General features: G+C 37.2%; 1 protein-coding gene across 1 annotated transcript in view; it reads left to right on the forward strand.

The window, feature by feature from the left end:
* Positions 1–1377: 1377 nt before the first annotated feature.
* LOC145782714 (uncharacterized) overlaps positions 1378–25873 on the forward strand; it is a 35936-nt gene continuing 11440 nt past the window's right edge. The window contains exons 1-19 of the mRNA XM_082594472.1: positions 1378–1502; positions 1800–1883; positions 2615–2705; positions 3640–3827; positions 5101–5210; positions 6459–6684; positions 7872–7996; positions 8347–8574; positions 10553–10756; positions 11060–11342; positions 11865–11930; positions 12778–13055; positions 13890–14089; positions 14537–14749; positions 16228–16345; positions 17855–19048; positions 20134–20302; positions 22124–22614; positions 25106–25323. Of these exons, the coding sequence (XP_082450598.1) occupies positions 1841–1883; positions 2615–2705; positions 3640–3827; positions 5101–5210; positions 6459–6684; positions 7872–7996; positions 8347–8574; positions 10553–10756; positions 11060–11342; positions 11865–11930; positions 12778–13055; positions 13890–14089; positions 14537–14749; positions 16228–16345; positions 17855–19048; positions 20134–20302; positions 22124–22614; positions 25106–25323 (4445 nt within the window). The 5' untranslated portion in view covers positions 1378–1502; positions 1800–1840. The remainder of the gene's footprint in view (positions 1503–1799; positions 1884–2614; positions 2706–3639; positions 3828–5100; positions 5211–6458; positions 6685–7871; positions 7997–8346; positions 8575–10552; positions 10757–11059; positions 11343–11864; positions 11931–12777; positions 13056–13889; positions 14090–14536; positions 14750–16227; positions 16346–17854; positions 19049–20133; positions 20303–22123; positions 22615–25105; positions 25324–25873) is intronic.

Below are 25873 nucleotides of genomic sequence, written 5' to 3' on the forward strand. Positions count from 1 at the left end.
AGTTTGACTAAGTAGGACTACTAATGACAGGGCTAAAAAAGCTTTCGCGTCCGCATACTCTATTGGTCTGTGATTTCAACATTAAATGTCAACTACAAATTTAATAGCTTGAATTTAAATTTTTCTGTATACCGTATTGTTTTATTTAGGCTTTTATGTTTGTTTGTTCGTTTTTTGTTATATTTGTTTGTTCGTTCATTTTTAGCAAATCAGCTAAATATAGGGTATTCATAAATTATTTTGATTTTTTACTTTTTAGGCCTATTACTTAAATTTTACTTTTACACGGGTTTTTTATTTAGGCTATTTTTTGTTTAGCAGGAAATTGCAAATTAGATACTCACAATTTTTTTTTTTTATTGCTTGAATTTTACTTTTACACGCGTTTTTTTGTATTTTTTTAGCAAGAAATTGTAAGTTACGCACACACAAATTGTTTTCTTTTTTGTTGTTTGAATTTCACATGCGAGAATGGGAGCTCTCAGTCTTGAGTTTTCAGCGAGGCAAGTCGACCTTTATACTTTGTTAGAAACAACCTACAGTAAGGTCGTGCTCGTGCCACACTTGATTATTTCTTTGTTTGACTATATTTTAGTGTTGGAAAATTGCAAAACGTTTTTGACCGTAGCCTATTTAAATAAAAAGTAAGTCGATGGCTTTAACCTAGGCAACTGATTTTCAGATTCCATTGCAAAATTGTAAAGAAAACATTGAAAAAAGTTTATTTTTAGCCTTATTGTTTTTGTTTGTCGTATCCAAGCTTACACCTGGTGGTTGAAGATTTATATTAAGTGGACGGGAAAGCAATGAAGCCAATCTTCATGACCACCTTCAGGCATGCCTTTAAGTGTCCTGCCGAAGACACAGCCGCATGCTCTTGAGCGGTGTCGGCGCCCCTTCGACCGCCGCTCCAGGGCTCTCACCACTCGGCCATGCAGCCTTATTGATAATAAGTTAATAAGAATGAAAAGGAAATGATGCCAAGCGTGTGCAGCCGGGTGTGTAGGCTATTTTTTAGTTTTATGTTGGCTTACAAGTTTAGCACAAAGACAAGTAGGCCTACCTTCCAAGATGTTTGTTTTTTTAGACGCAGTTTTCACGTATCACAAAACTTAACAACTTTGTTTAGCATGTAAGAACGACAGTAGCCTATAACATATTTTAGTACTGTATATCATTTTGAGCTACACGTCATAATGTGCTAAAATTATGACGACACCAGTTCCTTTTTCAAACTCTAATTTATTAAATAAAATATGTTGCTTTGTGATGGTATGTCAAAAATCAAATCAAAATGTTAATGACAACTGTTCCAAAATGCAAACCTTGGCCAACAGTAAAGGAGGAATTGGAATCTATTCTGAATGACTCAGCAAGCTCTCGAAGACTCGACCATTCGATATGCCTAACACATGGATTCCACCATCAAGCATCATTTTCGTTTAAAGAGTCAATTAAATGTGTTGCATACAGAAGTAATTTGCTGCGAGAAGAGTTTCTCGGTAAGGTTTAAGGTTGATGCAAGCATGATAAAACAGTAACCTATTATATTTTGTCTGATATATTCTATAAGTATTTCATACCTAACTTACAGCACTTGATTTGTATAGATTCATAGAATAAGACTTGACTAGCTTTGTGAGAGCATTTAACTTGCTTGGTTAGTAACAGTAGCCTATGTTTGGAAATTTCTGCCTACGAAGCAGGCTGAGGTTATTGTAGTTTACTTATAAAATGTACGATTCATACGCTGCTCTCTTACGTGGAATATTTGAAGAGGAAAAGTTGTTTTTTGTCAGTTAGCAATGGAATTGGATCAAGAAATTTTTTTCATCATCGTATGCATGATAAATTTGAAGATGTGGACACAACTCAAATAAAAGGTAAGAGAAGTTTTTAATCGGAGACGTTTTCAAGTGTACCGTAGTCTAAAATGCATGTAGGCCACTGTTCAAACAATGAAACTTTTACAACTAATTAGCTTCAATATGTTTGACTTTAATTTATGTTTAACTTTCTCAAAATGCGGAAATATTAGGCTACTATACTGTATTGTTTTCGATTGATTGAAAGGATTAGGCTAATTCAAAAAACTTTCTTGTGAGGCTTAGTTTTAGCTGTTTTCCGTGCTTATGGATGTTTCAAACTGCTGTCGTGGAACTTATCATCGAGGTTGCCAGTTTGAAGTTTCCGCGTGTTTTTAAATTATTTATACATAAAAACGCACAATAAAACTGCCTTGGAAACGAATAGTTCAACTTCACTTAGCTACTAAACTTGAACCAACGTTACTGGATCTTTCTAAGCTACCTATCAGTGTGTCTATGGAAAGAGCTATCAGAGCAGGCCTAACGTGAGATTGAGCAAGATCCTTAAAGTGATTATTTATTATGAAATGTCACCCTCAAACCTCTTACATTGATTAATCACATTTTAATGTATTTGTAGTAATATGAGTTTTGCTTTTAGCAAGATGATCGTTAGCCTTCTTATTTCACAAGCGTAGATAACAATATTTGTTTGACTGATTTATTAACTATGCTGAAACAGGTCGTCTATTTGATTTGCGTACTGCAAAACGTTGACGTCAAATTGCTTCCATGCTTTGTTGCAGTTGAAAAACAACGAAGTGAAAGTTTTGCCGCAAATCGTTTCCCCATTGCTGGTCAGTCGTTGGAACACCTGATCTGGATTCCCCATCATAAGTATGAGTCTATGTCTTTAACGGTTTTCACGCAATTTTTGGACTAAGTCTGACTCAATATAAAGATTAATCAATCTCTATCAAAAAAATGTAGGACGTCCCCATTAGTTAACTGAGTCGCAAGTCGGCTGAGAAACCTTTTCTTCAAAATGAAGAAACCGTCTTGCAAATAATTGGGCAAACCTTGGACTACGTGAGAGGTCACAAGGGAAACAGAATTGAGACTACACACAGCTAGATTACATTTATTCATTCCAAATCTCAATCTTTGTCTCTTGGTAGTGTTTTTGTTTAACATGTGTTGTTGCATGGCCACCTGGAGATGTGGCCCGATTTGTCACATTTTGCAGATTTTGATTACAGCTACTGCTAGTGCTTGACTGACATTTTTTGAGATGTTTTTACTTTTTGCGGTTTCCTAATGACAAAAAGCTTTTTTGCTGCCTTGGGGAAGCAGTAGCAAATGAGAAAAAGAAGTTGAAAAAGGCAAAATCAGACTGTTATTTAAAATTAACAGTCTGACTAAAATCTACAAAATCAAATTTTCTTTGTTTTTCAACATGTGAGGATGTTAAAACCTATTGTGTCATCTGGGGAAAAGAATAAAGAAAGCGTAAAAATCTAATTTTTAGAAAAATTTATTTAAACGTTTGCCCAACGTTAGAAAATCCTGGAAATTTCTGCAAAATGTTACAAATCAGGCCGTATCTTTAGGTGGCCATGGCTGTTGTTAAAAAAACTTTCCAAAGTCCTGTCGAAGCTAAAACAAGAGTTGAATTAATATGTCCTTACTTACATTGAGGCAACGTCTGCAGTCGTTAAAATGTGGAAAGGGACCTATACTTGCAGATTAGATCTTTCTGATTTGTATTAAAAGCTAAAAAAAATTAGCTTGACCTGAAAGTAAACTTTGAAATGACGCCTTTTTATTGCAGGTTCTTCATTGCTGTCGGAAAAGACAAAAACTTTCGTGTATATTCAAATACAAAGCAAAAATGTCAAGTAATATCTGCCCCGACTGTTTGCCCAATGCCTGTTTTGTCGATCGCTTATCTGGAAGAAACGGATGAAATAGTGATTGGAGGGATTGGTATAATTCAACCTTGGAAAATTGGAGTATTCGGTACGAAATATGCTCACGCAGGCAATAACATTACTAAACAGTTGTGTCATGGAAAAGTGTAGCTACATCCTTTATGTCACATTTGTCATGCTAATGCCATATAAACTGTTCGGGACAAACAAGGATATTTAGCTTATTTCGAATTTTGAAACAACAGTATTTCGTTCGTACAAAATAGTTTACTGTTTAATTAGCTCAAAACTTTCAGTTAAATTCGATTTAAACTCACTTAGTGTTGTTTTGATATGCCTTCGAATTTTTAATATCGCCGTTAAACTACGTCAGTGTTTCTCAACCTGTTTTGGCCCAACGCCTCTTTTATAAACTAGCGAAATTTTAGCGCCCCCCGACAAAAACTAATAATTACAAAAAGCAAATATATATTTGCGAGCATGAAAACAGTACCGTATACTGGTAGTAGTGGTTACGTCATAACAGAACTCACCAGATTTTGTGATAGGCTATACTGAAACATTACTGAATTTAAACTTTAAATAGATTGCGTTTGTAAACAATAACGGTGGGTCAATCAAATACGACGATGGTGGAAGAGAAATTGTTTGGCTATCGTGCGAGCATGTAGAGTAGATTATCCAGACAATGATGTGACGAAATCGTTACGCTAGTTGGTAGATGGGATAAACCAGAATGCCCCCTAATAATCAAAACGCCCCCCTTAAGCCGAGGTAATCATACCGCCCCCCTGCAAAATCAAAACGCCCCCCTGCAAAATCAAAACGCCCCCTAGGGGGCGGTACCGCCCCCGTTGAGAACCACTGATCTACGTGAATATTCTAAAAGCTATAGCTCATGTTTCTCGGCAGCCGATTTGTAGCAAGAATTGACAGCGATAGACACGTGTTTCGCCCATGAGGCTGGGCTCATCAGTATCGCACCGTATTCTGCCACAAATTTATTCGACCACCGCTTTACCAGTCAGTTTAACTCTTATCTTTGTGGAAACAAAGAAAGAGCCAACAAAACCAGCAGGCGTCAGGGCAGAGGACATTGTGAAGAAAGGGGCGTTCTTCCCGGCTATCAGCGCAAGGCTGAGCACTATGATCTGAATGGCTAGCGTGGAAGCTACACCGTTATGGTTGGCGAATCGCAGCTGCTCGCTGTACTAGTGAGTGCTCAGCCTTGCGCTGATAGCCGGGAAGAACGCCCCTTTCTTCACAATATGGCTCATTGTTAGCCTTTTTGCTGGACTTTTTTTCTGTAGTTTGTCACATTTTCCGTTTAAACGTTGTTTAGCGTGTGTTTGATTTTAAAGGTTACGGGTTTGAAGACGCCGATTTGAAGAAGCTTCGTGCTTTTAAAATACCGAAACGAAAACAGTCTACAGGCTCAATGGGAGACAGCGAACTACAACAAATGCTTCAAGTAAGCTACCGATTTCAATCGAGTGTTCTGATGTCTTTTGATTTTTGAGATTTCGATGTGTTATTCAGCCAGGGCTAGGCAATCAACAAATCGTGCAAAACAAGGCCATCATCAACTTACACCCTTAGAATGATTGCCTACTGTATGTTTCTACAGTATACTGCAGTAAGCCTATGTGGCAGTTCATCGGGTGCGTGACCGAGTGCAGAGCACGTCTGCGAGACGCTTCAAAGGACGTCGGTTCGACACCACTCTATAGCCCACGACTGTGTCTCGACCAGACATATGACATGCTAAAGTACTGTAATGGGAGCAGCTGAGTCGATGACTATAATGTCTCTCTGCTGCTTCCTTTTGTAGTATTTATCTGTAATCGCACAGTAGCCTAACCTATAGGCCTACTGTTTGCTGTCACAACAATTGGTGTAAAATATAAGGATTAATTATTATTATTAGCCAATTATATTATGTTGCAGCATGGTTGCAGTAATTGTTGTTGTAATTACATTATGTTGCGTTTCCAATATTACAGAATACCGTAGATAGAGTATGTTGTTATATATAAAGCACATAGATACATCATTTTGGTGAAATGAATGTCGTAGTTTAGTTATTAAGCTGTCTGGTCGGTGCTTGCCTCTTGGAATTTCTGTTCGCCTGCTTTATCCAAAGCGAATTTGGAATTTGCGATCGTTTAGAGATTCTTCTTTTTGTCCTTTTTGGAAAAGGATATCTCCCCTGGAGAAATGGATATCTCCCCATGGAGTTCAGAAATATGTGTCAAGAAATTTGTTAGGCTCAGTAGCGTTGACGGGGGATACAGAGAGTAATCTTGGACCCGGGCGCGGGATAATTTTAGGAGCCCGGAACCTTTCCAAGGGTCCCCGGAACCTTCCCAAGGGTCCCTGGAACCTTCCCAAGGGTCCCCGGAACCTTCCCAAGGATCCCCGGAACTTGAAGATATCACCTCGTATTCTTTGGATATAGTGCGCTTTTTATTAAAAGTGTTTTGATTTGGGGCACAAAGATCTGATTGGTACCGACCCAAAATATCCTCTTAACGGCCCTGGTTAGGCTACACAAAATAAGCCTCAAATGGTTTACGTCTTCACACACAGATACCATTTTTACAATGCAACATCTTTTGATGTTTTTACAAAAAAAAGCAAAAAAAACCCTCATTACTTTTATCTCAAACTACTAAAACTAAAGCAGCCTTTTGATAAAAACTGTTTTGTTACTGCGCAGCTAAGTGCACCTTTGCCTTGTGACTTTCGAAGTGAAGATTGGGTAGTCTCCTTGACAGTGATTAAACGGAAGAAACCAGTGCTGGTGGCAATGTCGAGCGACATCATTGTAATTATTGATTACGTCAAAAAGCATCAATTGTGGAGCGCGTTTTTAAAAAATTCACAGGCAGGCATCGGAATACACCAACCCAAAGTGAAAACCCAGAAAATGCATCTCTTTGATGGTAATATGTTACTTTACAGTATAGGCTACTGATACTTCAGCTATTATTTGCTGCTACAATGATGTAGCCTGCGCATGAGAGATGGTAGCCTATTAGCTTACGCCATTATAACTTTAAAAAAATTCTTCAATGATTACATTAATTTAAACAAACCATTCTACGTGTTAAGATTCAAAGAAAATGAAAAGGTGTACCAGCAAACATCTATGGGATTGGCCCATGATGCCAGAAAAGGATCCACAGAGGATACATACTGATATGCATAAATCAACAAGTGAATAAAAAAATAACAATAACCTCTCAAGTACATGTAGCTCCATTTGCATGACTTTTGCCTTTTTTCTATTTCTCTAAAAAGTAACTACCCAGACAGCAAATCAACCATTTTTACATTGATCCAACGTCTGCAGCCGTTGTACCAATGTCAAAAATGGTTGATTTGCTGTCTGGGTACGGACATTGGCCAGTGTTTCGATCTTCCGATCTCTTCAGCGTATAGTAAAATGAAAGTAGAAAGTTGTCTTGAAGTTTTGAAATGATTGTTACTTTTTTATTCACTTGTTCATTCTACGTGTGTTTGGATAGCTTAAACAACATCACTGTAAATTAAACCATAACGCAATGCCCACACTTCATTCATGCATATTGCATAGCTTAGGCATACGTCGGCTTATAATTTATACCAAAGCTACCAGATTTGCCATGTTAGCTATTTGTAATGCGCTTTTTGGTGGCAACCGTCATCTTAAATGTGCTCGAGTATGCTCGTTACAAGTTGTTTGAACAAAGGGACGATTTTCTTTCTCAAAAAAGTTATCAAACCTCCTCTAAGTAAATGCTGGCACGCCAATTTTCTGTTGTGTACTGTTTTGCTAATTTAGCCTTCAGATAAGTTAAACCCTAACGGACAATATCTGACCATCAATATTTTGGTTTAGAAATCGCAAGATCGTTCCAAACAAAAACGACTTGGTAGCAAAACTTTGTATTGCTCAAGACTTTTTTGCTCCTTTTGCATTTGCCACAGACCTTCATGCTGAAGAGTCATGTTTATCAAAAATGAAATCTTTTTTGGGAACTCCTGGTATGAAATAACTTTCAAAGCAGCTTCTACGCTGATAAAATGATTTGACTATGCTTTGGGTATATAACTGATGCCTGAATAAAATTTCAGATTATTGTTTCAGGTCGACTGCAAGGTAAAAGTTTCTATGTGCACGGGCATGTGTCATTAACAAGGTGCAGTTTCTATCCAAGGTTCGGGTATTTCATCACTGGTGGTGGAGAAGGAGATATCCGAATCGTGCACATGGTACACCCACTTCTCATATGGTTGATTGAAATTTTTTTCATTTTTATCTATAGGAAAAAAAGTATAAAATTAAAAAAACATAGTCAGCAGGCCACCGTGTGCTGTTAAAACATTATAGAAGAGGTTGATTGAGCGTGGACACCAATGAATGGTTGCAATGTCTTTTCCATACAATTAATCACAAGAATTCACACCACTACCAAGCAAGCACGACTGAACGCATGAAAAAATACCCAGTTATTACAAAGTTACTCATGTTTTCCTCTCAATGGCAATATACTAGCCTACAAGCCGTTTGTCAGTTAGGAGTAAATATTTCAGTAATTTTTCTGCGTTTATGTGTTGTTTAGGTAAACTTTGGTCTAGTAACAACTTTGCGAGGCCACCGTGACGCTATTTCCGGTCTTATTGCTCATCCTACTCATAGTTTACTGCTCAGCGCTTCTTCGGACGGATCAATTCGGATTTGGTGCCTGGAAACATTCAAGGTCACCCAGCGACTTGACACTGACCAGCGCATCATTGACATGCGCTTATGCACCGATACAAACTTTTTTTATTTTTACAGCAAACAGCAGGTAAGATTTTTCTGAATATCAGGAGAAGATTAAAATTTACTTAACAAAACTTGCAATTTTGTCTCACCCACACATGTTCTATAAAACTTTCCCGAGTAAACAAAACTGCGTTTTCAAACGTTTATGTTTAATTTATCAAAACTTAGAAACGTCTCTTCCAATCCATAAACGTTTTGTCGACGCTGACATAATACAAAGCAAATTGATGCCTTCGGGAAAATTCTATTGTATTAAGAATGATTAACATGTTCAAAAGAATGACAACTGACAGTCTACGACATCTTATGAGAATTGAAATAATGTTTTCAATCTTCGTTTAACCTGTGAAGTGCCTATCACGACAATTGTCGTTCGAGCCAGTCGTTCTAACTGTGGTCCAGACGACTTAAGACGTTTTTACTATCGCAGTCTTTCAAGAAGCATTTCATTTCACTTCATGCTCTTTGCCTTTGTTTGAACGGCGCTATAATCGAGAGACATTGTTCACAACGACAATTGCAATCTGACAGAAATAATGCTAGTCTTAAACTGCTGTAGAGTCTTAACTGCCATATTTATGCTGTGTTTCATTACAACTCTGAAACCTGGAATATCTCAACAGAAATGGTTGAAAAAATTAATGCTTTTGAAATGTGGTGCTTCCGTGGAGCTTAGTGCTTCCGTAGGCTTGCGAAGAAGACAATTAAAGAAGTTCTGCGACAAGTGAACCAAACCAGATCTTTGTTAAAAAAATATGAAAACCAGACAATATGAATTTTTCGGCCATGTAATAAGAAAACAAAAACTGCAGCATCATTCTTTAACTGGTAAAATTTTTGGAAAGCGGGCACCTAGCAGACAAAGACAAACTCATCTGAAACAATTTAACGACAAGACAGAAACAATCGTCCATAGCCTGCCCTACAACATGTAATAGAAATATTTGGTCTAAATATCTATCTGAGGGCGTCGATGCCTGGTTCAGGCAAGGCAATTAAAGAAGAAGAATAAATAGGAGAGGCAAGATGATAAAATTTTTTTAGGCAATTTTCCCCCCCAAGATTCCCATGGCTACGCCCCCTAAGATGGGGACTCCCCAACACTCTGAAAAGTAACACTGTGACGAAAAAGACTGCAAGTCACCAAATTAAATATAATTATACACACAAGTTGCAAAAAAATAATTGAGCACTTAATGGGTTAAACAAAGATTTAAAACTCACCTCGAAATAGCCAAGAGAAAAATATTACTAACCACCAGGGAAAATTCATATTCAAGCTTTCAAAGAATATGAGTAAAACACCTTTTCTCGAAAAAAGCCCTTTTGCTTCGTTGTGGAATCGAAACGAACTAAACGATTTCAAATTCTTTACCGGTATTCTTCACAATACCATTTCGCAAATGTGTCAAAAGTTTGAAATAAGCCTATTTCATTTTGCTGCAGCCAAAGATTTTTTGATTTGTTTTTAATTAAATCCTGTGAGAAAAGTTCGTTTTGTTTCTTCAAAAAAGTATTGTTTTCATTTGAACATTTGAATTCTTTGCACTCATTCCTAATATTAAAAACACGTTTTCGGAAAACTAAATTTCAACTAACTTAAATTTAGCCAACAACAAGTAAAACCTCCTTCATTACTTTATTATGCGGGGTTTTATACAGTGTATCGTTGCATTGCGTAACTGTTTTTATATACAGTAATAAACTTTTTCAAAATTTGTCGAAAATGAATGGACTTGACAGATTTGCTTCTTGATCATTAATAAACTAATAATCGTGTCTCAGCAGACATTGCACAGTGCGAAAAGAAATGTTTAATATTTCTATCAGTTGTTGGTTACTTGAAGCTTGCAGTCCAGTTTGTGAGGCATTTTGTGTTCTATCTAAGCGTGGCTTATCTAACCCATAGTAGGCTGCGTGAGTACGTTTTGTACGGTAATGTGAATTTGGATAGACTTTCATAGTTGTCCTTTCTTTTATCGCATTCTGATGCTTTTCAGATCAGTCTTTACAGATTAACCAACGTCTGTTCTCTTTATTCTGTGATGCACTCAAGCGTTGCAAAACTGAAGAGAATAGAAGGAGATGCATCACTTGGAGCCACTGCCAAGATATTAGTAGCTCTAGAGGATGGATCTGTGGCAATCCTTTCACCACTCACAGGATTAATTTTGACGATTTTATATCCGATGAATACTTTCCAGGTACGAAAAGACTTTCACAAAATCAAAAAAATAATGAAACCGATTGTGCACTATTACTAGCCTAGTTTAATTTTTTGGGCTACTCTTGATACCCTGGATTGGAGATACAACACAACATCTAGCCAAACCTAGTCAAATCCTAGGCCCATGTCATAGCTGAGGTTTGCTTAGTAACGAAATAAAATTCCGCAAGTGCTCTGAACTACTAACACTTCTTTGAAAATTATCGTTTTTGTTAATAAAAAAAAGTTGCACAAAGTCCACTTGAAAATCAGGCAAATAATTTGATGAGAATATACGCAGATCTTTTCAGAAATGGTGTATGATCCTTTACGAAACTATGGCTATTTGCTTCTGCAAGGAGGAGAGATCATTCAGTGCGACTGCGCCGTTAATCCAGTAACTGCAGTGCGATGTTTTGTTCCGACCAATGCTTACCATCAGGATGTGATGTGTTTGGGCAGTGTGTGGATACGATTCCACTGTCCTTATGGTATTTCGGCAATATTCGCTGGTCTTCGAAATGGACAGATTGCCCTAGTACATCCAAATACATTGTATATGGAAAGCAAACAAGCTCATACTGGTTAGAATGTTTTTGAAATTTAAAATTACTGGACGTATTAGTAAACTAATGTAGAAAGCAAGTGTATCTAAACGTACTTCTCATAATCCTAACTGATAATCTCAGCGTACCTCTCCAGAAAAATGTCTTAGTATAGTCTACTCCATAGTAACATGCACAAACAACAAAGAAAACTCTGAAGAAGGAAACGTTCTTTCTGGCTGTCAGCACAAGGCTGAGTAGCCTACTCACTGGTACAGCAAGTAAACTGTAATGTCTAATAAGTGATTGACTATCTTTTGATAGTAAAGACAAATATTTTATTGGAGTAGCTTGATTTTAATGAAGATTCGACACCGCTCATGAGCATGCAGCTGTGTCTTTGGCAGGCCACTTAAAGGCATGACAGAAGGTAGCACGAAGATTGGCTTCCTTGCCTTCACGTCCACTTAATCTAAATCTTCAAGCCTGGATACGACAAAAATGAAGATTACACACAAGCGTACAGTTTTATTTTTCATTAACACGTGTTTATTATTGTAGGAGAAGTGATATATCTTGGTACGATATCCATTGCTGACAACGGGTTAAAAAACTGGGATCCTGAAGGTTTGGAATATATGACGTAGGCCATATTTCCCAAGTTTAAGTTTATTTGATAAACCTTTCTCTTCCATTTATTTCTTTTTATATTTTTTCAACTTAAATATACGATTTTTTCTAAACAGGTTCATAAATGATTCTGTTCATCTTATATGTTTCCACCTCCTGTGGAAAGATGTTTTCTTGGCATAGTAGGCTATTCAATGCCGGATTATGGGTATTGTAAGCTGAAACATAAAACTACTTGTGAGCGTATTTTTACCGGCGTAAAAATTTGTAAGTCGTATTTTGGCCCACAATGGGGATATTTAAACTTATTTCATCTAAAGCTTTTCGGCCGCTATTATGTGAATGACCACATGCTTGGTAATTGGTTCACGTTTGCTTCTGTTCTGTGGTTTCAATCTAAGTTTTCCCATACTGTTTTTTTTTTTATGTTTTTGCTAATAAAAGCATTCAGGATTAATGTTAGCCTACTCAATCTAACTACCATAGTTGAAACTTGAACCTCATTCGCCTGAACACCTTAATGCAGGGCCGGATTTAGCTGATGGGGAGCCCGGGGCACTTTTAGATCGGGGGCCCTCGTGTAAAAAAACTTTTCGCGCCAACGGCGCGAAAAACTCGTCTACAGTAGCATAAATCTAGCACTATTTTGCAGAAACTTGAAAAGCTGAAACAAAAAAATAATAACACAAAATCACAGTTTTTTCACGTCGAGGGGCCCCTTAAAAGGTGGGCCTGGGGCACCTGCACTCTCTTTCCCCCCCCTAAATCCGGGCCTGCCTTAATGAGTTGCTTTTGTAACTAGCATTGCATTAAGGTATAATCTTTCCGAGCTGTTTGTGTTCAGAGTGCTGGACAAGTAGGGAGAAGTTGTTAAGTGTTGGATCAAGTTCAGTTCGTACGTGGTTTGTTAAACCGAAAAAATCAGACCAAGGAAAATTTTCAAAGTGGGAAATTGACTTAGAACCAGATTTTAAAGTGGATCTTCCGGACAATATGAAGGGGTGTCCGTTTTATACTAACGTATCCGACTACTTATGCGTGGCTACACAAGACAATCAAATTCTTATAATAGACATTACGCCCAATTTGAAAAGTGTACCTACATTGACTTTTCAGACTCAGGTATGCTACTTATAGACTGAATAGTATCTTGTTTAGTTACCGTATTTTTGAAGATTTAAATAAGTGCAGGCAGCAAAGTTGGTAGTTTTCCTTGCCATCAAAAATGTTTTTTGTATGTAGTTTATATTCTGAAACATCTCAGGTCACTCCAATGAATGCTTATTTCAACTTCATCTCTTCTGTTACTTTAGTAAGCCCGTTCAACTCGCCAAAAATTGGCTATTTCTGTTTTCAATATAGGCTAGCTGCAATTTGCAATTATGACTCAATACTCATGTTATAGTTGCTAAAAATGTTACAATTTAACTATGGATCTAATATTTCAAAGCAGCTCTGTAACCTGGCTGAAAAAGTAAACCAGAAAGTAATTTAGTGACAAAATAAATTATAAAATGTTAAATTTTCATAAATCTAAGTTAGTGCTAAAGGCAGGTAAAAAATATATATGACTCCGACTCTTCGATTTATAATTATAGCCGACTCCAACTCTGGCTTCAGTGCTACTAAAATTTTGAGGATTGTCAGACTTTTTTGCCTTTCATTATTTTAAATTCGATTTCACCAAAGTAGCGATCGATATATTGAAACGTCGACTTTTACAAAAAACGGACAAGAACAAACACTTCCATTTCTTTTAAAGTTTAGAGCGCAATACAGATAACAAGAAACAATATTTTTAAAAATGATTGCAAATAAAATATTTATTGTTTATCGTTTTCTATCAAGCCAGAGTCGGTGTTAGCTTTTTTGAACGACTCTGACTCAGGACACGCAAAAATCCTTCTGACTTCACAGCTGAAAATAAATATATTAAAGGCTTCGTATAACATGTAGGCGCAGCTTCAACTGCCTGTCAATCCACTGGTCTCTCCACAATCGTGCATAAGTACAAACAATTTCCATAGACTTCATACTCATATCCAAGAAGACGACCACCAAGGCTCAATAACTGCTCTGGATAGTTCACAAAAATTAAATTGCTTTGTTAGTTCGAGTGAAGATGGATATGTGAAAATTTGGGATGAAGAAAATAGGCAAGTATTCTTATTGCATCGATTTGAAGGCAATACTTGCCTAAGATGTGAAATCAGGGTACTAATTTTGTGTTTTGTACTGTACATAAACGTATAGCCCAAACACCAGTAACAAATCTGATACGAAAAGTTTGTTTCTATCCTAGATTTTTTGTCGAAGCAATCATCAGACGCAGATAGGCTGCTATATTTTAATTAATAATTAGTATTCACTGTGAACGACTGTTCTATTTAGTATCCGGTATTTTTGAAGTTTTAGGCCTACATGTGTAAATCTAGGCCTACATATTGCTGGCGTCTAGCTTTACCTTGGTCTCACGTTTCATTTGATCGTTATACTTTAGTTTTAATTCTGGTTCCATATTATATTTCTTTCCGATCATGAGCCTCAGAAAGTTGCGCTGGATTATTATTGGTACTGAAACTCTTTTTACAATCTCCCTTTAGATTGATGAGAGAGCTGTGCTTCATTCCTCACAAGGTGACAGCTATGTGTTTTGTAAATGGTCGGGACTTGCTGATTGCTTTGGAAGATCGGATTTGTTTGGCGGAGCTCACCACGTTTATGACGAGAACTTTGATACAAGACAGAAAGATTGTCGAGTTGGATTTCACTGACGATGCCTATGAAAGTGCTTTGCATTACGATGATAAAATAAAGTACGTTGTTTTGCTGAAACACATTTACAACAGAGTTTGAGTAGTTCATTTTATGATGTTTTTGATGCAAAACATTTAAAAAAAAATTGTGCTTCACAAACTAAAGATACCGTGACGCATGATTGTCACGTTGCCGTCCAGTGGTTATTACAACGTTAGCGTCTGCAGTAGTAGACCAGGGTTTCACACTTTATCCGATCACTGAACACATATTAAAATATCCAAGCCTGCTGTTAATTGCATTTTTTGTATTTTTCTATCTGTAAAAGGTCGAAAATGACCATGAACAGTTTAAATGTCTGAGTATCCCATGACAAATTTCCAATCTCTGTGGAATCTTCTTTTCTCCACGGTAGATCAATTGGTTAAGCGCTCACTTTTAAGTATGAAAAGAACTGCAAGATCAAGCAGCACTGTTTCGGCTCTCGAGGTGTACCCTTGAGCAACACATTTTCAAAATTACTCTCCATTCAGCGACACCTGGTAAATCGAATAATTCAAAGACAACCCGTTTGTCCGCTTCTTTAGCTCAGTTGGTTAGCGCATAACTTCGTGAACGAAGAAGTTTCAAGATCAAGCGGCGCTGGTTCGATTCTTGGGGTGTGCGCTTAAGTAATGCATTCTAATGACTGCTCTTCCTTCAGCGTCACCTAATGGAAGGAATAATTTCCCGGCAATAAACAGTTCAACAATCAGAAAATTTTACTCCGCCAGTTACTCCTCCGCCACGCGAAACTACCAGAAATAAACTTTCAAGGCTTTGTCAGTACGAGAATAAAGATTTAAAACCAAACCAAGCAACACTTCAGCAAGCAGAAAAACTCGGTGACCAGGTTTGCGTCAGTAATTTGAAGCCTTTTCAAGAGGCAATGTGAAACTGCCAGGATTAAGCTCTCAAAAAATATTTTCGATCTCAGGATAAAGATCAATAAAAATAAACATTAAAATGACAAAATAGTTTACATAGAAATGAATTGTATGTCTTTCTGGGTCTCCATGTATCAACATTTTACGCTTATTTGATAGTTGAACTGATAGTTTGAAGCCTGTTTGGAAAGCTGATGTTTCTCTTTTTTTGATACTCCAATGGAAAGCCATGAACTTGCCGTAATATTGTAAATTCGTTCAGTTGTACATAAAAAAAAAATCGTATGAGATCTTATTATTACTTAGTCTCTAGTGCAAGCAAAGAATAACATTTCTGAGTGTGTGTTTATTATATATATATTTAGATCAAATATAGTTACTATTCACTAAAAATCTCCATAGCTTTTTCACCCTAAAAGAGGGATCATCAGAAAGTCCTTATTCAAATAGAAACCTTCTTATGATCCCCTTTTAGGGTGAAATAGGCTGTAGAGGTTTTTAGTGAATAGTAAATATATTTGATGTAATTCGCTCTGCTTGGCTTTTTGCTTGGCATTGAGCACTTTTTGTAGTACATTAATAGCATTTATTGTTTTATTATTTATTTATAGAATTGTTGGAAATATGTGTGAAGTTGATATGAAGCCATTAGAAGCATTTAAGAGAACTCTCCATCCAGAAGTTTTTATCTGTGGCGATCAAGTTGTTTGCTATGTCAGCGATCGTAAGGTACGTCCTCAAGCGTTGGTAACGATCATCGTCGTTCGTGTCACCGTGTGACGCACAAAGTCTGTTGTCTTGCGGTGACGCAACATGATATGCAACAGTTCGATGATATGTTTAATATCATATTTTGATACTATCAAACACATAATTTTCATAGTTTATCACCGTGATAGAATATGAAAAGTATCGTTTTCATAAATAGAAACACATAAACAGCTGTAAATTGTGATTGGCGATGGTATGTGTGGTGCTAAAAAGGTTCAAAAGCAGGTCATGTTATGGGAAATCTTTCTACTAATCGCCGTTACAATTCTCGTGAGGAGTCCAGCTTTTTAAATATCTCATTTTCCACCGAGCAAGAGACGATAGTCCTCTTTTATCCGCTCATGAAAGTAGTTGATCGGAAACATTCAGAAACTTAAATTTGCTGATGACAGAACTTGAAGTAGTATGTAATCGTAATGTATACATTGTATACCAAAAAAGTGTTTCACACACTGAAGGTATTGTGACGTGACATAGCCAGCTACTGGCTGCAGCATTTATAACTTGTTTTCCGTTGTAATACAAAGTTTGACACTTATATTAGTTACTGAATACCTATTTAAATAATGTAGATAATGAAAAGTTGTAAGTTACAAGTCTGCTAATGATGAACTCGAACAAAATAAGCACAGAAACTTTTTACCACCTTGTCAAGTCCTTTGGGGTATGATACGATTTCGAGGCCTTTAAAACTAAACAGGTATTTTTGGAGGTGCTTCTATATTGAGGGCATGCACTAGTCACTGCAAACCTGTCTGGTTCTCTTTATTTTCTTTCAGGTCTAGGTTTATAACGCCATGCAAATAATAAGAAACAATAGTGCGCGTCTTCGTTTTATTTCTCCATTTTTCTCAACTGCTGGTGATAAAGAAAAGAAACGACCGTTCTGTAACTAAACCAAACTAAATCTGATTGAATTTTCCTCCACGTGGTCAAAAAAATGAATCGTGTGGCTTACAAAAAATGTGAGATAATCTGAAGGCAAGCGCGAGATCAATTTAGTTTCTCGCGCGTGCTTGCGGTGATCGAAGCCAAACGTCACAAACCAACCTAAAATCTTTTTATATTGATGAAAACTCAGATAATACGAAACCAAGGAAGTTTCCAGAAATATTTGATAAAACTACCATTCAACGTTTTATAGGCAGAGAAGACTTTTTCTCAAATCGTTGAAAATTCCATGATCAGATCACCGCTGCAATGCGTAAAGGAAATCTGGAAATAAATCTCTATCAAAGACTGAAAACTATGTTCTCTGTCTTTCTTGACATTTTAACTGAACTATAATTGCATACGGTAGGCTACTCAACAAAGGATTTGCTGTCACACCGAGGCTAGTTTGAGTTTGTAAGTCATACAAGGACTTCAACTCAATATAGTATCTGATTTTGTTTGTTTGTTATTGCAACCTGCAAGTTTAAGCAATAAATTTTTCTTCAATCAGGTAAAAGCGATTATTTTTTTCAGCTTCCGTTGTACTCCACAAGTCCACTCAGCTTCGAAAATTCCTCAAACAAAAGTAAAGGCTCTCTCGAAGCAGCTATTGAAGAGATGAAGACTTCATCCAAAGTTCGCAAACATAGCGTCCAAAGGCAATCCTTGCTTTTGACTTTGGATCGAATTAGACGTTACGCTGAAATGACGCATGACGTGTATACAAACGATGAGTTGAGAGAAAGATGGCATAAAAGATTTGCAAAGCCTGAACCAGAAAAAGAGATTTCTCAAAAACTTGAAGTCTCTACCTCTGACGAAATAGACGACTCACTAAATCTAGACGATTTGTCAGATTCCAGCTTAAAAAGGAGGCTTAAGATGAAGTTTAACGTGCTTGAAAAGCTAAGACATACACAACCAAAGCGCCCACAATTTAGAAATCTCTACATAGCTGACATAAACGATACAGATAAAAACCCATCGAAACAAGAATCTGTCGTTTCTCGTGTGGGTTTTGTTCCAAATTCCATGATCCGCGAAAAAGTAAAAGTAAACCCTTCAGAGAAGTTGCAATGGAAATTAAATATTAAAAAACAAGCTGAAGTTGATAAAGGTAAAGGTCAAGAACAGGATGATTCAACGAGAACGATGCTTTTTGATTGGACCCCTTCTCCTACTGACTTATTGCCAGAAAAATCTACCACCAAAGATGATGTATCATCTTCTAAAAGTCCAAAACCTCCAGAAGACGAAGCGGCTTTAAAGATTGCGAAGAGCTATCTTGGAAAAAGTCTTATTAAACTGTCTTCTTTGAAGAGCCTCGCGCATGCTAAGCCTAAAAAACCTAGGCTTAAAAGTGCTGTAAAGTTGGAAGAACAAAGAAAGCCAACTGAAAAAGGCCATGATGAGAAAGAAAAAGTGTCCGATGCAAAGAGCGATGACACATCTCAGCCCTTGAAAGAAATAGAAGAAGTATCAACAACAGATGATTCAGACGAACAGTTGACATCAACGCAATCACTATCTACATCTGAAACAACGTCAGACTCAAACTTGTGGTCGGAAGAGGGCACAAGGCACCACCGCAAGAAAAAAAAGAAAATAGACCAAACAGGCCTCAAAGATAAGCTGAAGCAGCAGATCAATAAAGTACTGGACAAAAACAAGTCTGCAGACGAGTCTGAAAAGGCTCCTCATATTAAACCGATTCCATCGACTCTAAAGGTGCAGTAATTAGTTAGGTTAGCCTGTAGGCTACGTTAACACGGCTGCATTATCAGAAAATACTTAATGATATTATAAGTTGTAGCCTAACGGTAACTTGCTGTATCGTAATTTGCTTAATAAGCTGTATCGGTAACTTGCGAAAATATTGAAACAATCATTTTACACTCTGATGATGACAAAAGCAAATTTCTCAATTTTTAAGCCATTTTTTGCAAGATACACTTTAGAAATCAAATTGCAATGAACTGAAAAAATAAAAATAAAGTCTATATACAGCACAACCATGATGCTGCTGTAAGTGAAACTGACATTGGAAATGGTTCTCAAATTGTGCGTTGCGACGCTCTGGTGCGTCGTTTGAAATTTCAAAAGGTGTTGCACAAAAATCTAGTTTTCTAACTAAAAAATTATACAAAAGAGATAATTGTTTTTATTATAAGTTACGTATGTTCAACTTCATCGTTTAAAGACAGCAAGTTGAAAATCCATGCTTAATTTAAAAATGGTCAGCAGTCTAGCAGCACTCATAGTTTTACCATGATTGGCTACAAGGAATGAGCAATGTTTTGTAGAATTAGCTAAATTCTGTTGAAAAAAATATTAAAAATTTAGATGCAAATTATTGACTTTTGTCCGTCCACATAGTGTTAATAGCATAACTTCTTCAATGTACATCTACGTCATAAGTGCGTCGCGAGTTTAGCAGATTCTTCCAAGTGAGGGGCACCTAAAAAGCGTGAATCACTGCCCTATGGTATTAATGCTTCTTACATTTATGCATACTTGCTTCATTTACGTAACTTTTTAGACTTTCTTCTAAACAATATTGAACTTGCGGTTTGTTGCTCAATAACACAATTAGAAAGATTTAATTTTTGTTGGCATATGTGGTGATGAAAATATGAATGCAATGGAAGGCAAGGAAAATATATGAATTCTCCAACATGCTTTAAATGTCATGCCACGGAACAAATGACGGTAAACCGAGCAAAACACATTCATTCCATTTGCGTTTAAATTCTCAGTACCGGTACTGGATCTTCAGCCAAAGGCTTTATTGTTAACATCTCTGTCCGTTGCAGAAAATTACTGATGCTCCTTGGTTTAGAAGAAAACTAAGTGTTATAAATCCTGATAAAGTAGCCCTAGCTCTCATGGAGATGGGAGACACACGACGAGTCTTTGCTCAAGGAAAAGCTTGCGAAGCTTTGATTGCCATCGTGCATGAGTTTTTGGAAAACAGACGCAAAGGTGAATGCTTTATCAAAGGATCATAAAATCTTTAAAGTTTTCATTCAAAATCCGGTGCAGACATTAGAAAATCAGAAAGAAAATTGTGATCCGTGTTAGCACACATTGGTGCGTATTGACGTCAAATAATTCACTGCGGATAAAGGTAAAGGTAGTCTCACACTTGATTCTAAGGTTTGGGGAATGGGAGGGTAAGGTTTTCATTTTACTAAGCTTTCGGCATAAACTAGAGTAGGGTGGCTTGTGTTCCTTTCGGCTACCTTTCTTTGAACAACTTAGGTCCACCCAATTTATTACACGCTGGATAGAGGTGAGCAGTGTTTTTCAACAACCAACTTAAGCTGAGAGTCTGACTAGAACCCTGCCAGAATCACATGATTGAAATAAAAAGACTGCGCCATCAGAAAGACTTTACTGCAGATAAAACTAATCTATTAGTGGGCCTAAATTATGCTGCTGCAAACTTTGGCATAAAAACTGTCGGTTACATGCAGGTTTACAATCGTGAAATGTTTTACCTTGGGGCTTAAGGTATTACAGTAGCCCATGTAGTTCACGTTCACGCCAAGCTATGCAGTCTACAAAGGTTTTGCTTGTACAATCAAAAAGCCTACAGTGCATCTTCTGTATCAAAATAAATATAGGCTACAAAGCTAGCCTGCTGGCAACGCAAAAACTCATTTCCAGTTGACTAGATCAGGAGTACCTTCTAGTTATATACCTCAGTCCAGGCGCGAATTAAGAGGGGCCCAGCCTCTCCCCCGCCGAAAATTTGTGAGGAATTGTTGAAATCGTATGCTTCACCATCAAATGGTTTGATATGCTTCTAAACAGATGATATTAGTTCCACGGCGGACTTAACTTATCCGGGGGGGGGGGGGGTATTTTATTGTTGTTATTATTATGGTTGAAATTAGCCATCAATCAGACTCCGTTATTTTCTTTCATACAAGTTCAGATACATTTTAATAGCAAAATTTGTGGAAGCCGACTCTGCTGAAACCAACGCTGAACCAAATGACGTCAGTTAAAACAATTTGAAACCTTGAATGGATGTTTTAGTAGTTTTTAGTCTTCATTATAATTTCAATCCATTATCGTAGATGCCTGCAAACATACAAATATCCAATTGGTTATGGACACTGCATACAGGGTTTTAAACCAGATTTCAAGTTTACTTTGCATGCTTAGCAATTTTTATTCAAGCAAAATTTAGTTTTTAAACACTTACAATTGATGAAAATGACTGCTTTAATGTCTATTTTATAGCATATCGTAGTCCTATATGTCGTAGTATCATTGTTCATATCTGTTTTATCTTTTTCTTTCTTTTTAATTAATTTTCAAATTTTCTGCCCCACCCCCACCCCACATAACGAACACACTGCATAACGAACACACTGGAAATAACGAACACACTGCGGGTATCATTGACTACCGTCATCCCAGGGTGAGTGAAACTTATTGCTGCAAAACAAGTCCAGTGCTTCTGGAAGCAGCGTTACAATGACTAAATGAGTTGTAATATGTGCACACACCAAATGTGTTGTACTGTACTTAAGGCTGGTCCGCAATATAATGCCAGCCTTTAACTGGTCGGTAATGAGAAAAAGGTTGCCGATCCCTAGACCAGACTGGATTACGAATAATTGTCTTCACTAATAGTTTCACAGTAACAGCTGCATTATTTTTTAACTGGAATATTGTAATTATTACTTGTATTGTTTGTTATTGATTTTTTGTTTGCATGTTTGGTAGTAAATATTGATCTATTGGTCTGATGCAAATAAAATAATAACATCATACTTTTATTACCTCAAGGTCCAGACGACAACGCATCCGATGACGAAGGCGACGACGGCCTATATCGCCCGCTCCGGACCGGGCGCGAACAAATCGTCGCTTGTCAGGAGGGATACACTTTATCAGAAGAAGTAGCAGACAAGGTCCAAAATTTTTTTGCCAAGTTTATCAAGGCCAAACATGACGTGACCAATGAACTTGCCAATCATCCAAATCGTATTTACTTGGCTGAAAATGCCATGGGGGCGATTGCTTCTATGCAACAACAGCCAAGTGATATAATCAAGCATGAGCTGTTTCGATTGTTGATTGATGCCAATGAAACCTTGAGAGAAAAAGCACGGGCGATTTTAGAATCAAAGTACAGTATCGATACCTTTGAGAAATTATGTCAAGAGTTGAAAGCTTTTTCCAGCGAAAACTATCTTGGGGCATGTTTGAACGAATCTGCAGACAAATTAAAAGAAAACACGAAGTCTTCTGCGACCCTCGTTACAGCTGATGATAAGGTAAGTATTTGGTCGAATACCGCAATTTTAACTCGGCCTACTAGCTATAGCAAAATTTTTATTGATTGTAGGAGCCAAGGTTTGCAGTGTAAGTTTTTGCTGGTTTCGTTCCGTCTTTAATATCTGCTCCTGTAGTCGTGTGTTAGATCACAAGACGTTTTCAAGATTGGTAAGCTTCTTGAGTGCCAGATGTAGCCTACAATAGACGATGTTGTTGTATTTATTTTCTTCAAATATACAGTAGACAATTACGTGGGTATCCAGGTTACAAAACCATGTCAATGCAGAAGTACAAACGACGTAGAAATATGGCAGGCAAGTTTTTTGATTAATTAATTTATGGAAATCTTTGTGCTCAAAGTGAGTGTTGTCGCCGCTGCACGCTAACTTAAATTTACTGAATAGTCAGGTAGATTGAAATTCAACCTGGTCCTATTATTTTTGACTTGATAGCCACACGATCTAACATACCACATTTAGTTTATTCACCAAAGGAGACGGGTAATACAGTATAATTATGGCTAAAGTCAACAATACAAAACGCTAAAAGGAACACTATACTAATATAACCAACGTAACATAGTCAATTAGACTGTTGAGGTTTATGAGAAGGATTACCAAATATTTAACCAATCACTGTCTCGTAAAGAGGCAGCAAAATACGTCTTCACTCTAACGAAGTCAATCTCAAAATAACAGTTCTAAAGTGACCGCGAGATGACGTCACGGAATTAAGTGATCGACATTCGATAAAAAATTTAACGGTTGCAAATAACGATTGGATTTGAAGGGATCCGTAAGAGTAAGGATAGACGCAGGTACAGGCCCGGTCATCGAAACTAATAAAGTGAAATTTCCTCTTGTTGTTGAGATGTTGTTTATTAACTATCCCATCCACTCGGTGCAGCTGAATAAAGAGCTGTCCTTGAAACGTGTTGCTGAAGAGCACACCCTGAGAATTGGACCAGAGCTTTTTATCTCGCCGTTTGTTTAGAAAGTCAAGCGCTTAACGAGTTGAACAATCAGGCGGACAAGTTGGCTTGAATGTTGATTCTACAAGCATGAGACAACCTATTTTCAAACAAAGCGATAATTTACATTTACCTTACTCTGTTCTGTTACTTTGATAGCGGAGTTTACGTTACATAACTATTTCTTCAAAGCATTGAAGCTGTAGTAACGTATTCACTGGCCTATACGCAAGATTTTTTCAAGGGTGGGGGTCTGGGGGACCATTAGAAATGTTTTTCGAATCGAAACAAAAACGAATTTGAAATAACACTAAGAAAGTCTATCCTACAGGGCATTGTCGCCCCCCTCCCGAAATCCACTAGTGGGTCCCTATTTGTAGTGACGGTGCCTAAAATGTTTTTCAAATCAGTGAGTTGTAAATTCAGATTTAAAACATCAGACTGACTCCACCATCTATTAGAAGTCCATGGTTGGTTGGTTTTGAATCTTATCCTCGGACTAACAAAGTCTCGGAGGTTATTCCTGGTAGTTTCGCATACTTGTAGAAGCTTTTGCCGCAGGGCCGGTCACCGATATTGGCGGGGTGAAGTATTTTATAGTTGTTAAAGTGCTGTTGGCGGGAAATTATTCTATCTACTAGGTGTCGCTGAATAGAAAGCAGTCCTGAAATGCGTTGCTCAAGCGCACACCCCGAGAGCCGAATCAGCGCCGCTTGATCTTGAGTCGGTCGCGAAACCACTGAGCTAACGGGACGAACATAACAATGCAAAAGACTATGGAGCTTAACTAAAAAAAATAGAAGATCTTACATGGCCATTTTTAGAGGATAATTTGCACCTGATTGCAATTAAAAAGCAGTCTCTTTAACTTGAAATTGCATCACTCTTGAAATACAAAAAGAAACAAGGAAAGAATGACATAGTTTTGTCTTAACAAAAAAAAAATAAGACGCTTCGTAGAATGCAAAATACTTCAATATAACAAGGTAGCACCAACAAATTTGGAGTTGTGAAGTTTTTTTCCGAATGTAAGCCCTCTTCTCTGATAAGATTTGAATTAAGAAAATCATGCAATGGATGGATCGTTGCTTACTTCACAATGTTAATATCTACTTTGTAAAGTAATAAAATCTTCTCGAATGCAAAAGTATACGCTAAATAATCCTTCTCAACCCTGCTAGATGCCAATACCGAAAATTTTTGCCGTTTTACAAGCATTTACTGTTGGACAAGTCTTATTCTATCAATCGTTAAAATACATTTTCCAAGAAAGTAAAAGGGTAGTATTATTTCTTCTATAAATTCTAACAAAAGGGCATTGACTTACTGGTTTCGCTGATTTAAAATAGTTATTCCAAATGATGATCGACAATGCCAAACCTCTTTGATGCAGTCTACGCTGAGAAATGTCGAGAGTTGTATAGCAGTATATTGTCACATTTTTATATTCATTGCGCTTCATTGTCTCTAACCCTCAGCGTGAGGAAGGAACTTAATAATAATGATGATTGTGTTCTCAGATTGAAGAAATGAAACAGCAATCAAGCAAAGCTGGGTACCATGTGGAGAATGCCAATACGGCTTCCCTTCAATTTTCGCTACATGGTGATATGACAAGCGCCAGCTTGGTTGGAAAGTCGTTTAAAAAGCCACTTTTAGAAGTTGTTGTAGACGCAGAACTAGAGAAAAAAGAACCAGCAGGTCTTTCAAGTGACACAACAGGAACAATTCTTCGAAAGTAAGTTGAGAAATAAAAAAATGTACAAAGTAGTCTTGAAATAGTAATAATAATGATGTTTTACTTTGCGCCTATTGCGATAACATACATTACACTGTGATCAAGTATGCGATACAACAGGAAGCAACGAAAGTGACATATAACTTTCGAGTCAACCGCTATCAATAGTTTATAATATTATATGATATAGTATAAGGTAAGATAAGGTGAGCCCCATACTTGATCCATATGTCGGGAACTAAAAAAAGAAAAAAAAAAAAAAAAAATGAGAAGATAAGGTTCTCATTATACTAAGCCTTCGGCACTAACGAGAGTAGGGTGGCCAATTCCTTTCTCTCGACAGCCTTTCTTTCAGCAACTATGTCCACCCAATTTATTACACCCTGGGTAGAGGTGAGCAGTGTTTTTCAACAACCAGGTTAAGCCGGGAGTCGAACCAGGATTGCATGATTAGAAAACGAATACCTTATCCGATGCGCCATCCCACCAAATAGAAATAAAAATTAAAAAAATAGAAAATGAAAACGTATTCTATTTGAATAAGTGTTGC

The sequence above is a fragment of the Aplidium turbinatum genome, chromosome 1 (assembly GCF_918807975.1).
Source record: "Aplidium turbinatum chromosome 1, kaAplTurb1.1, whole genome shotgun sequence".
NCBI lineage: Eukaryota > Metazoa > Chordata > Ascidiacea > Aplousobranchia > Polyclinidae > Aplidium > Aplidium turbinatum.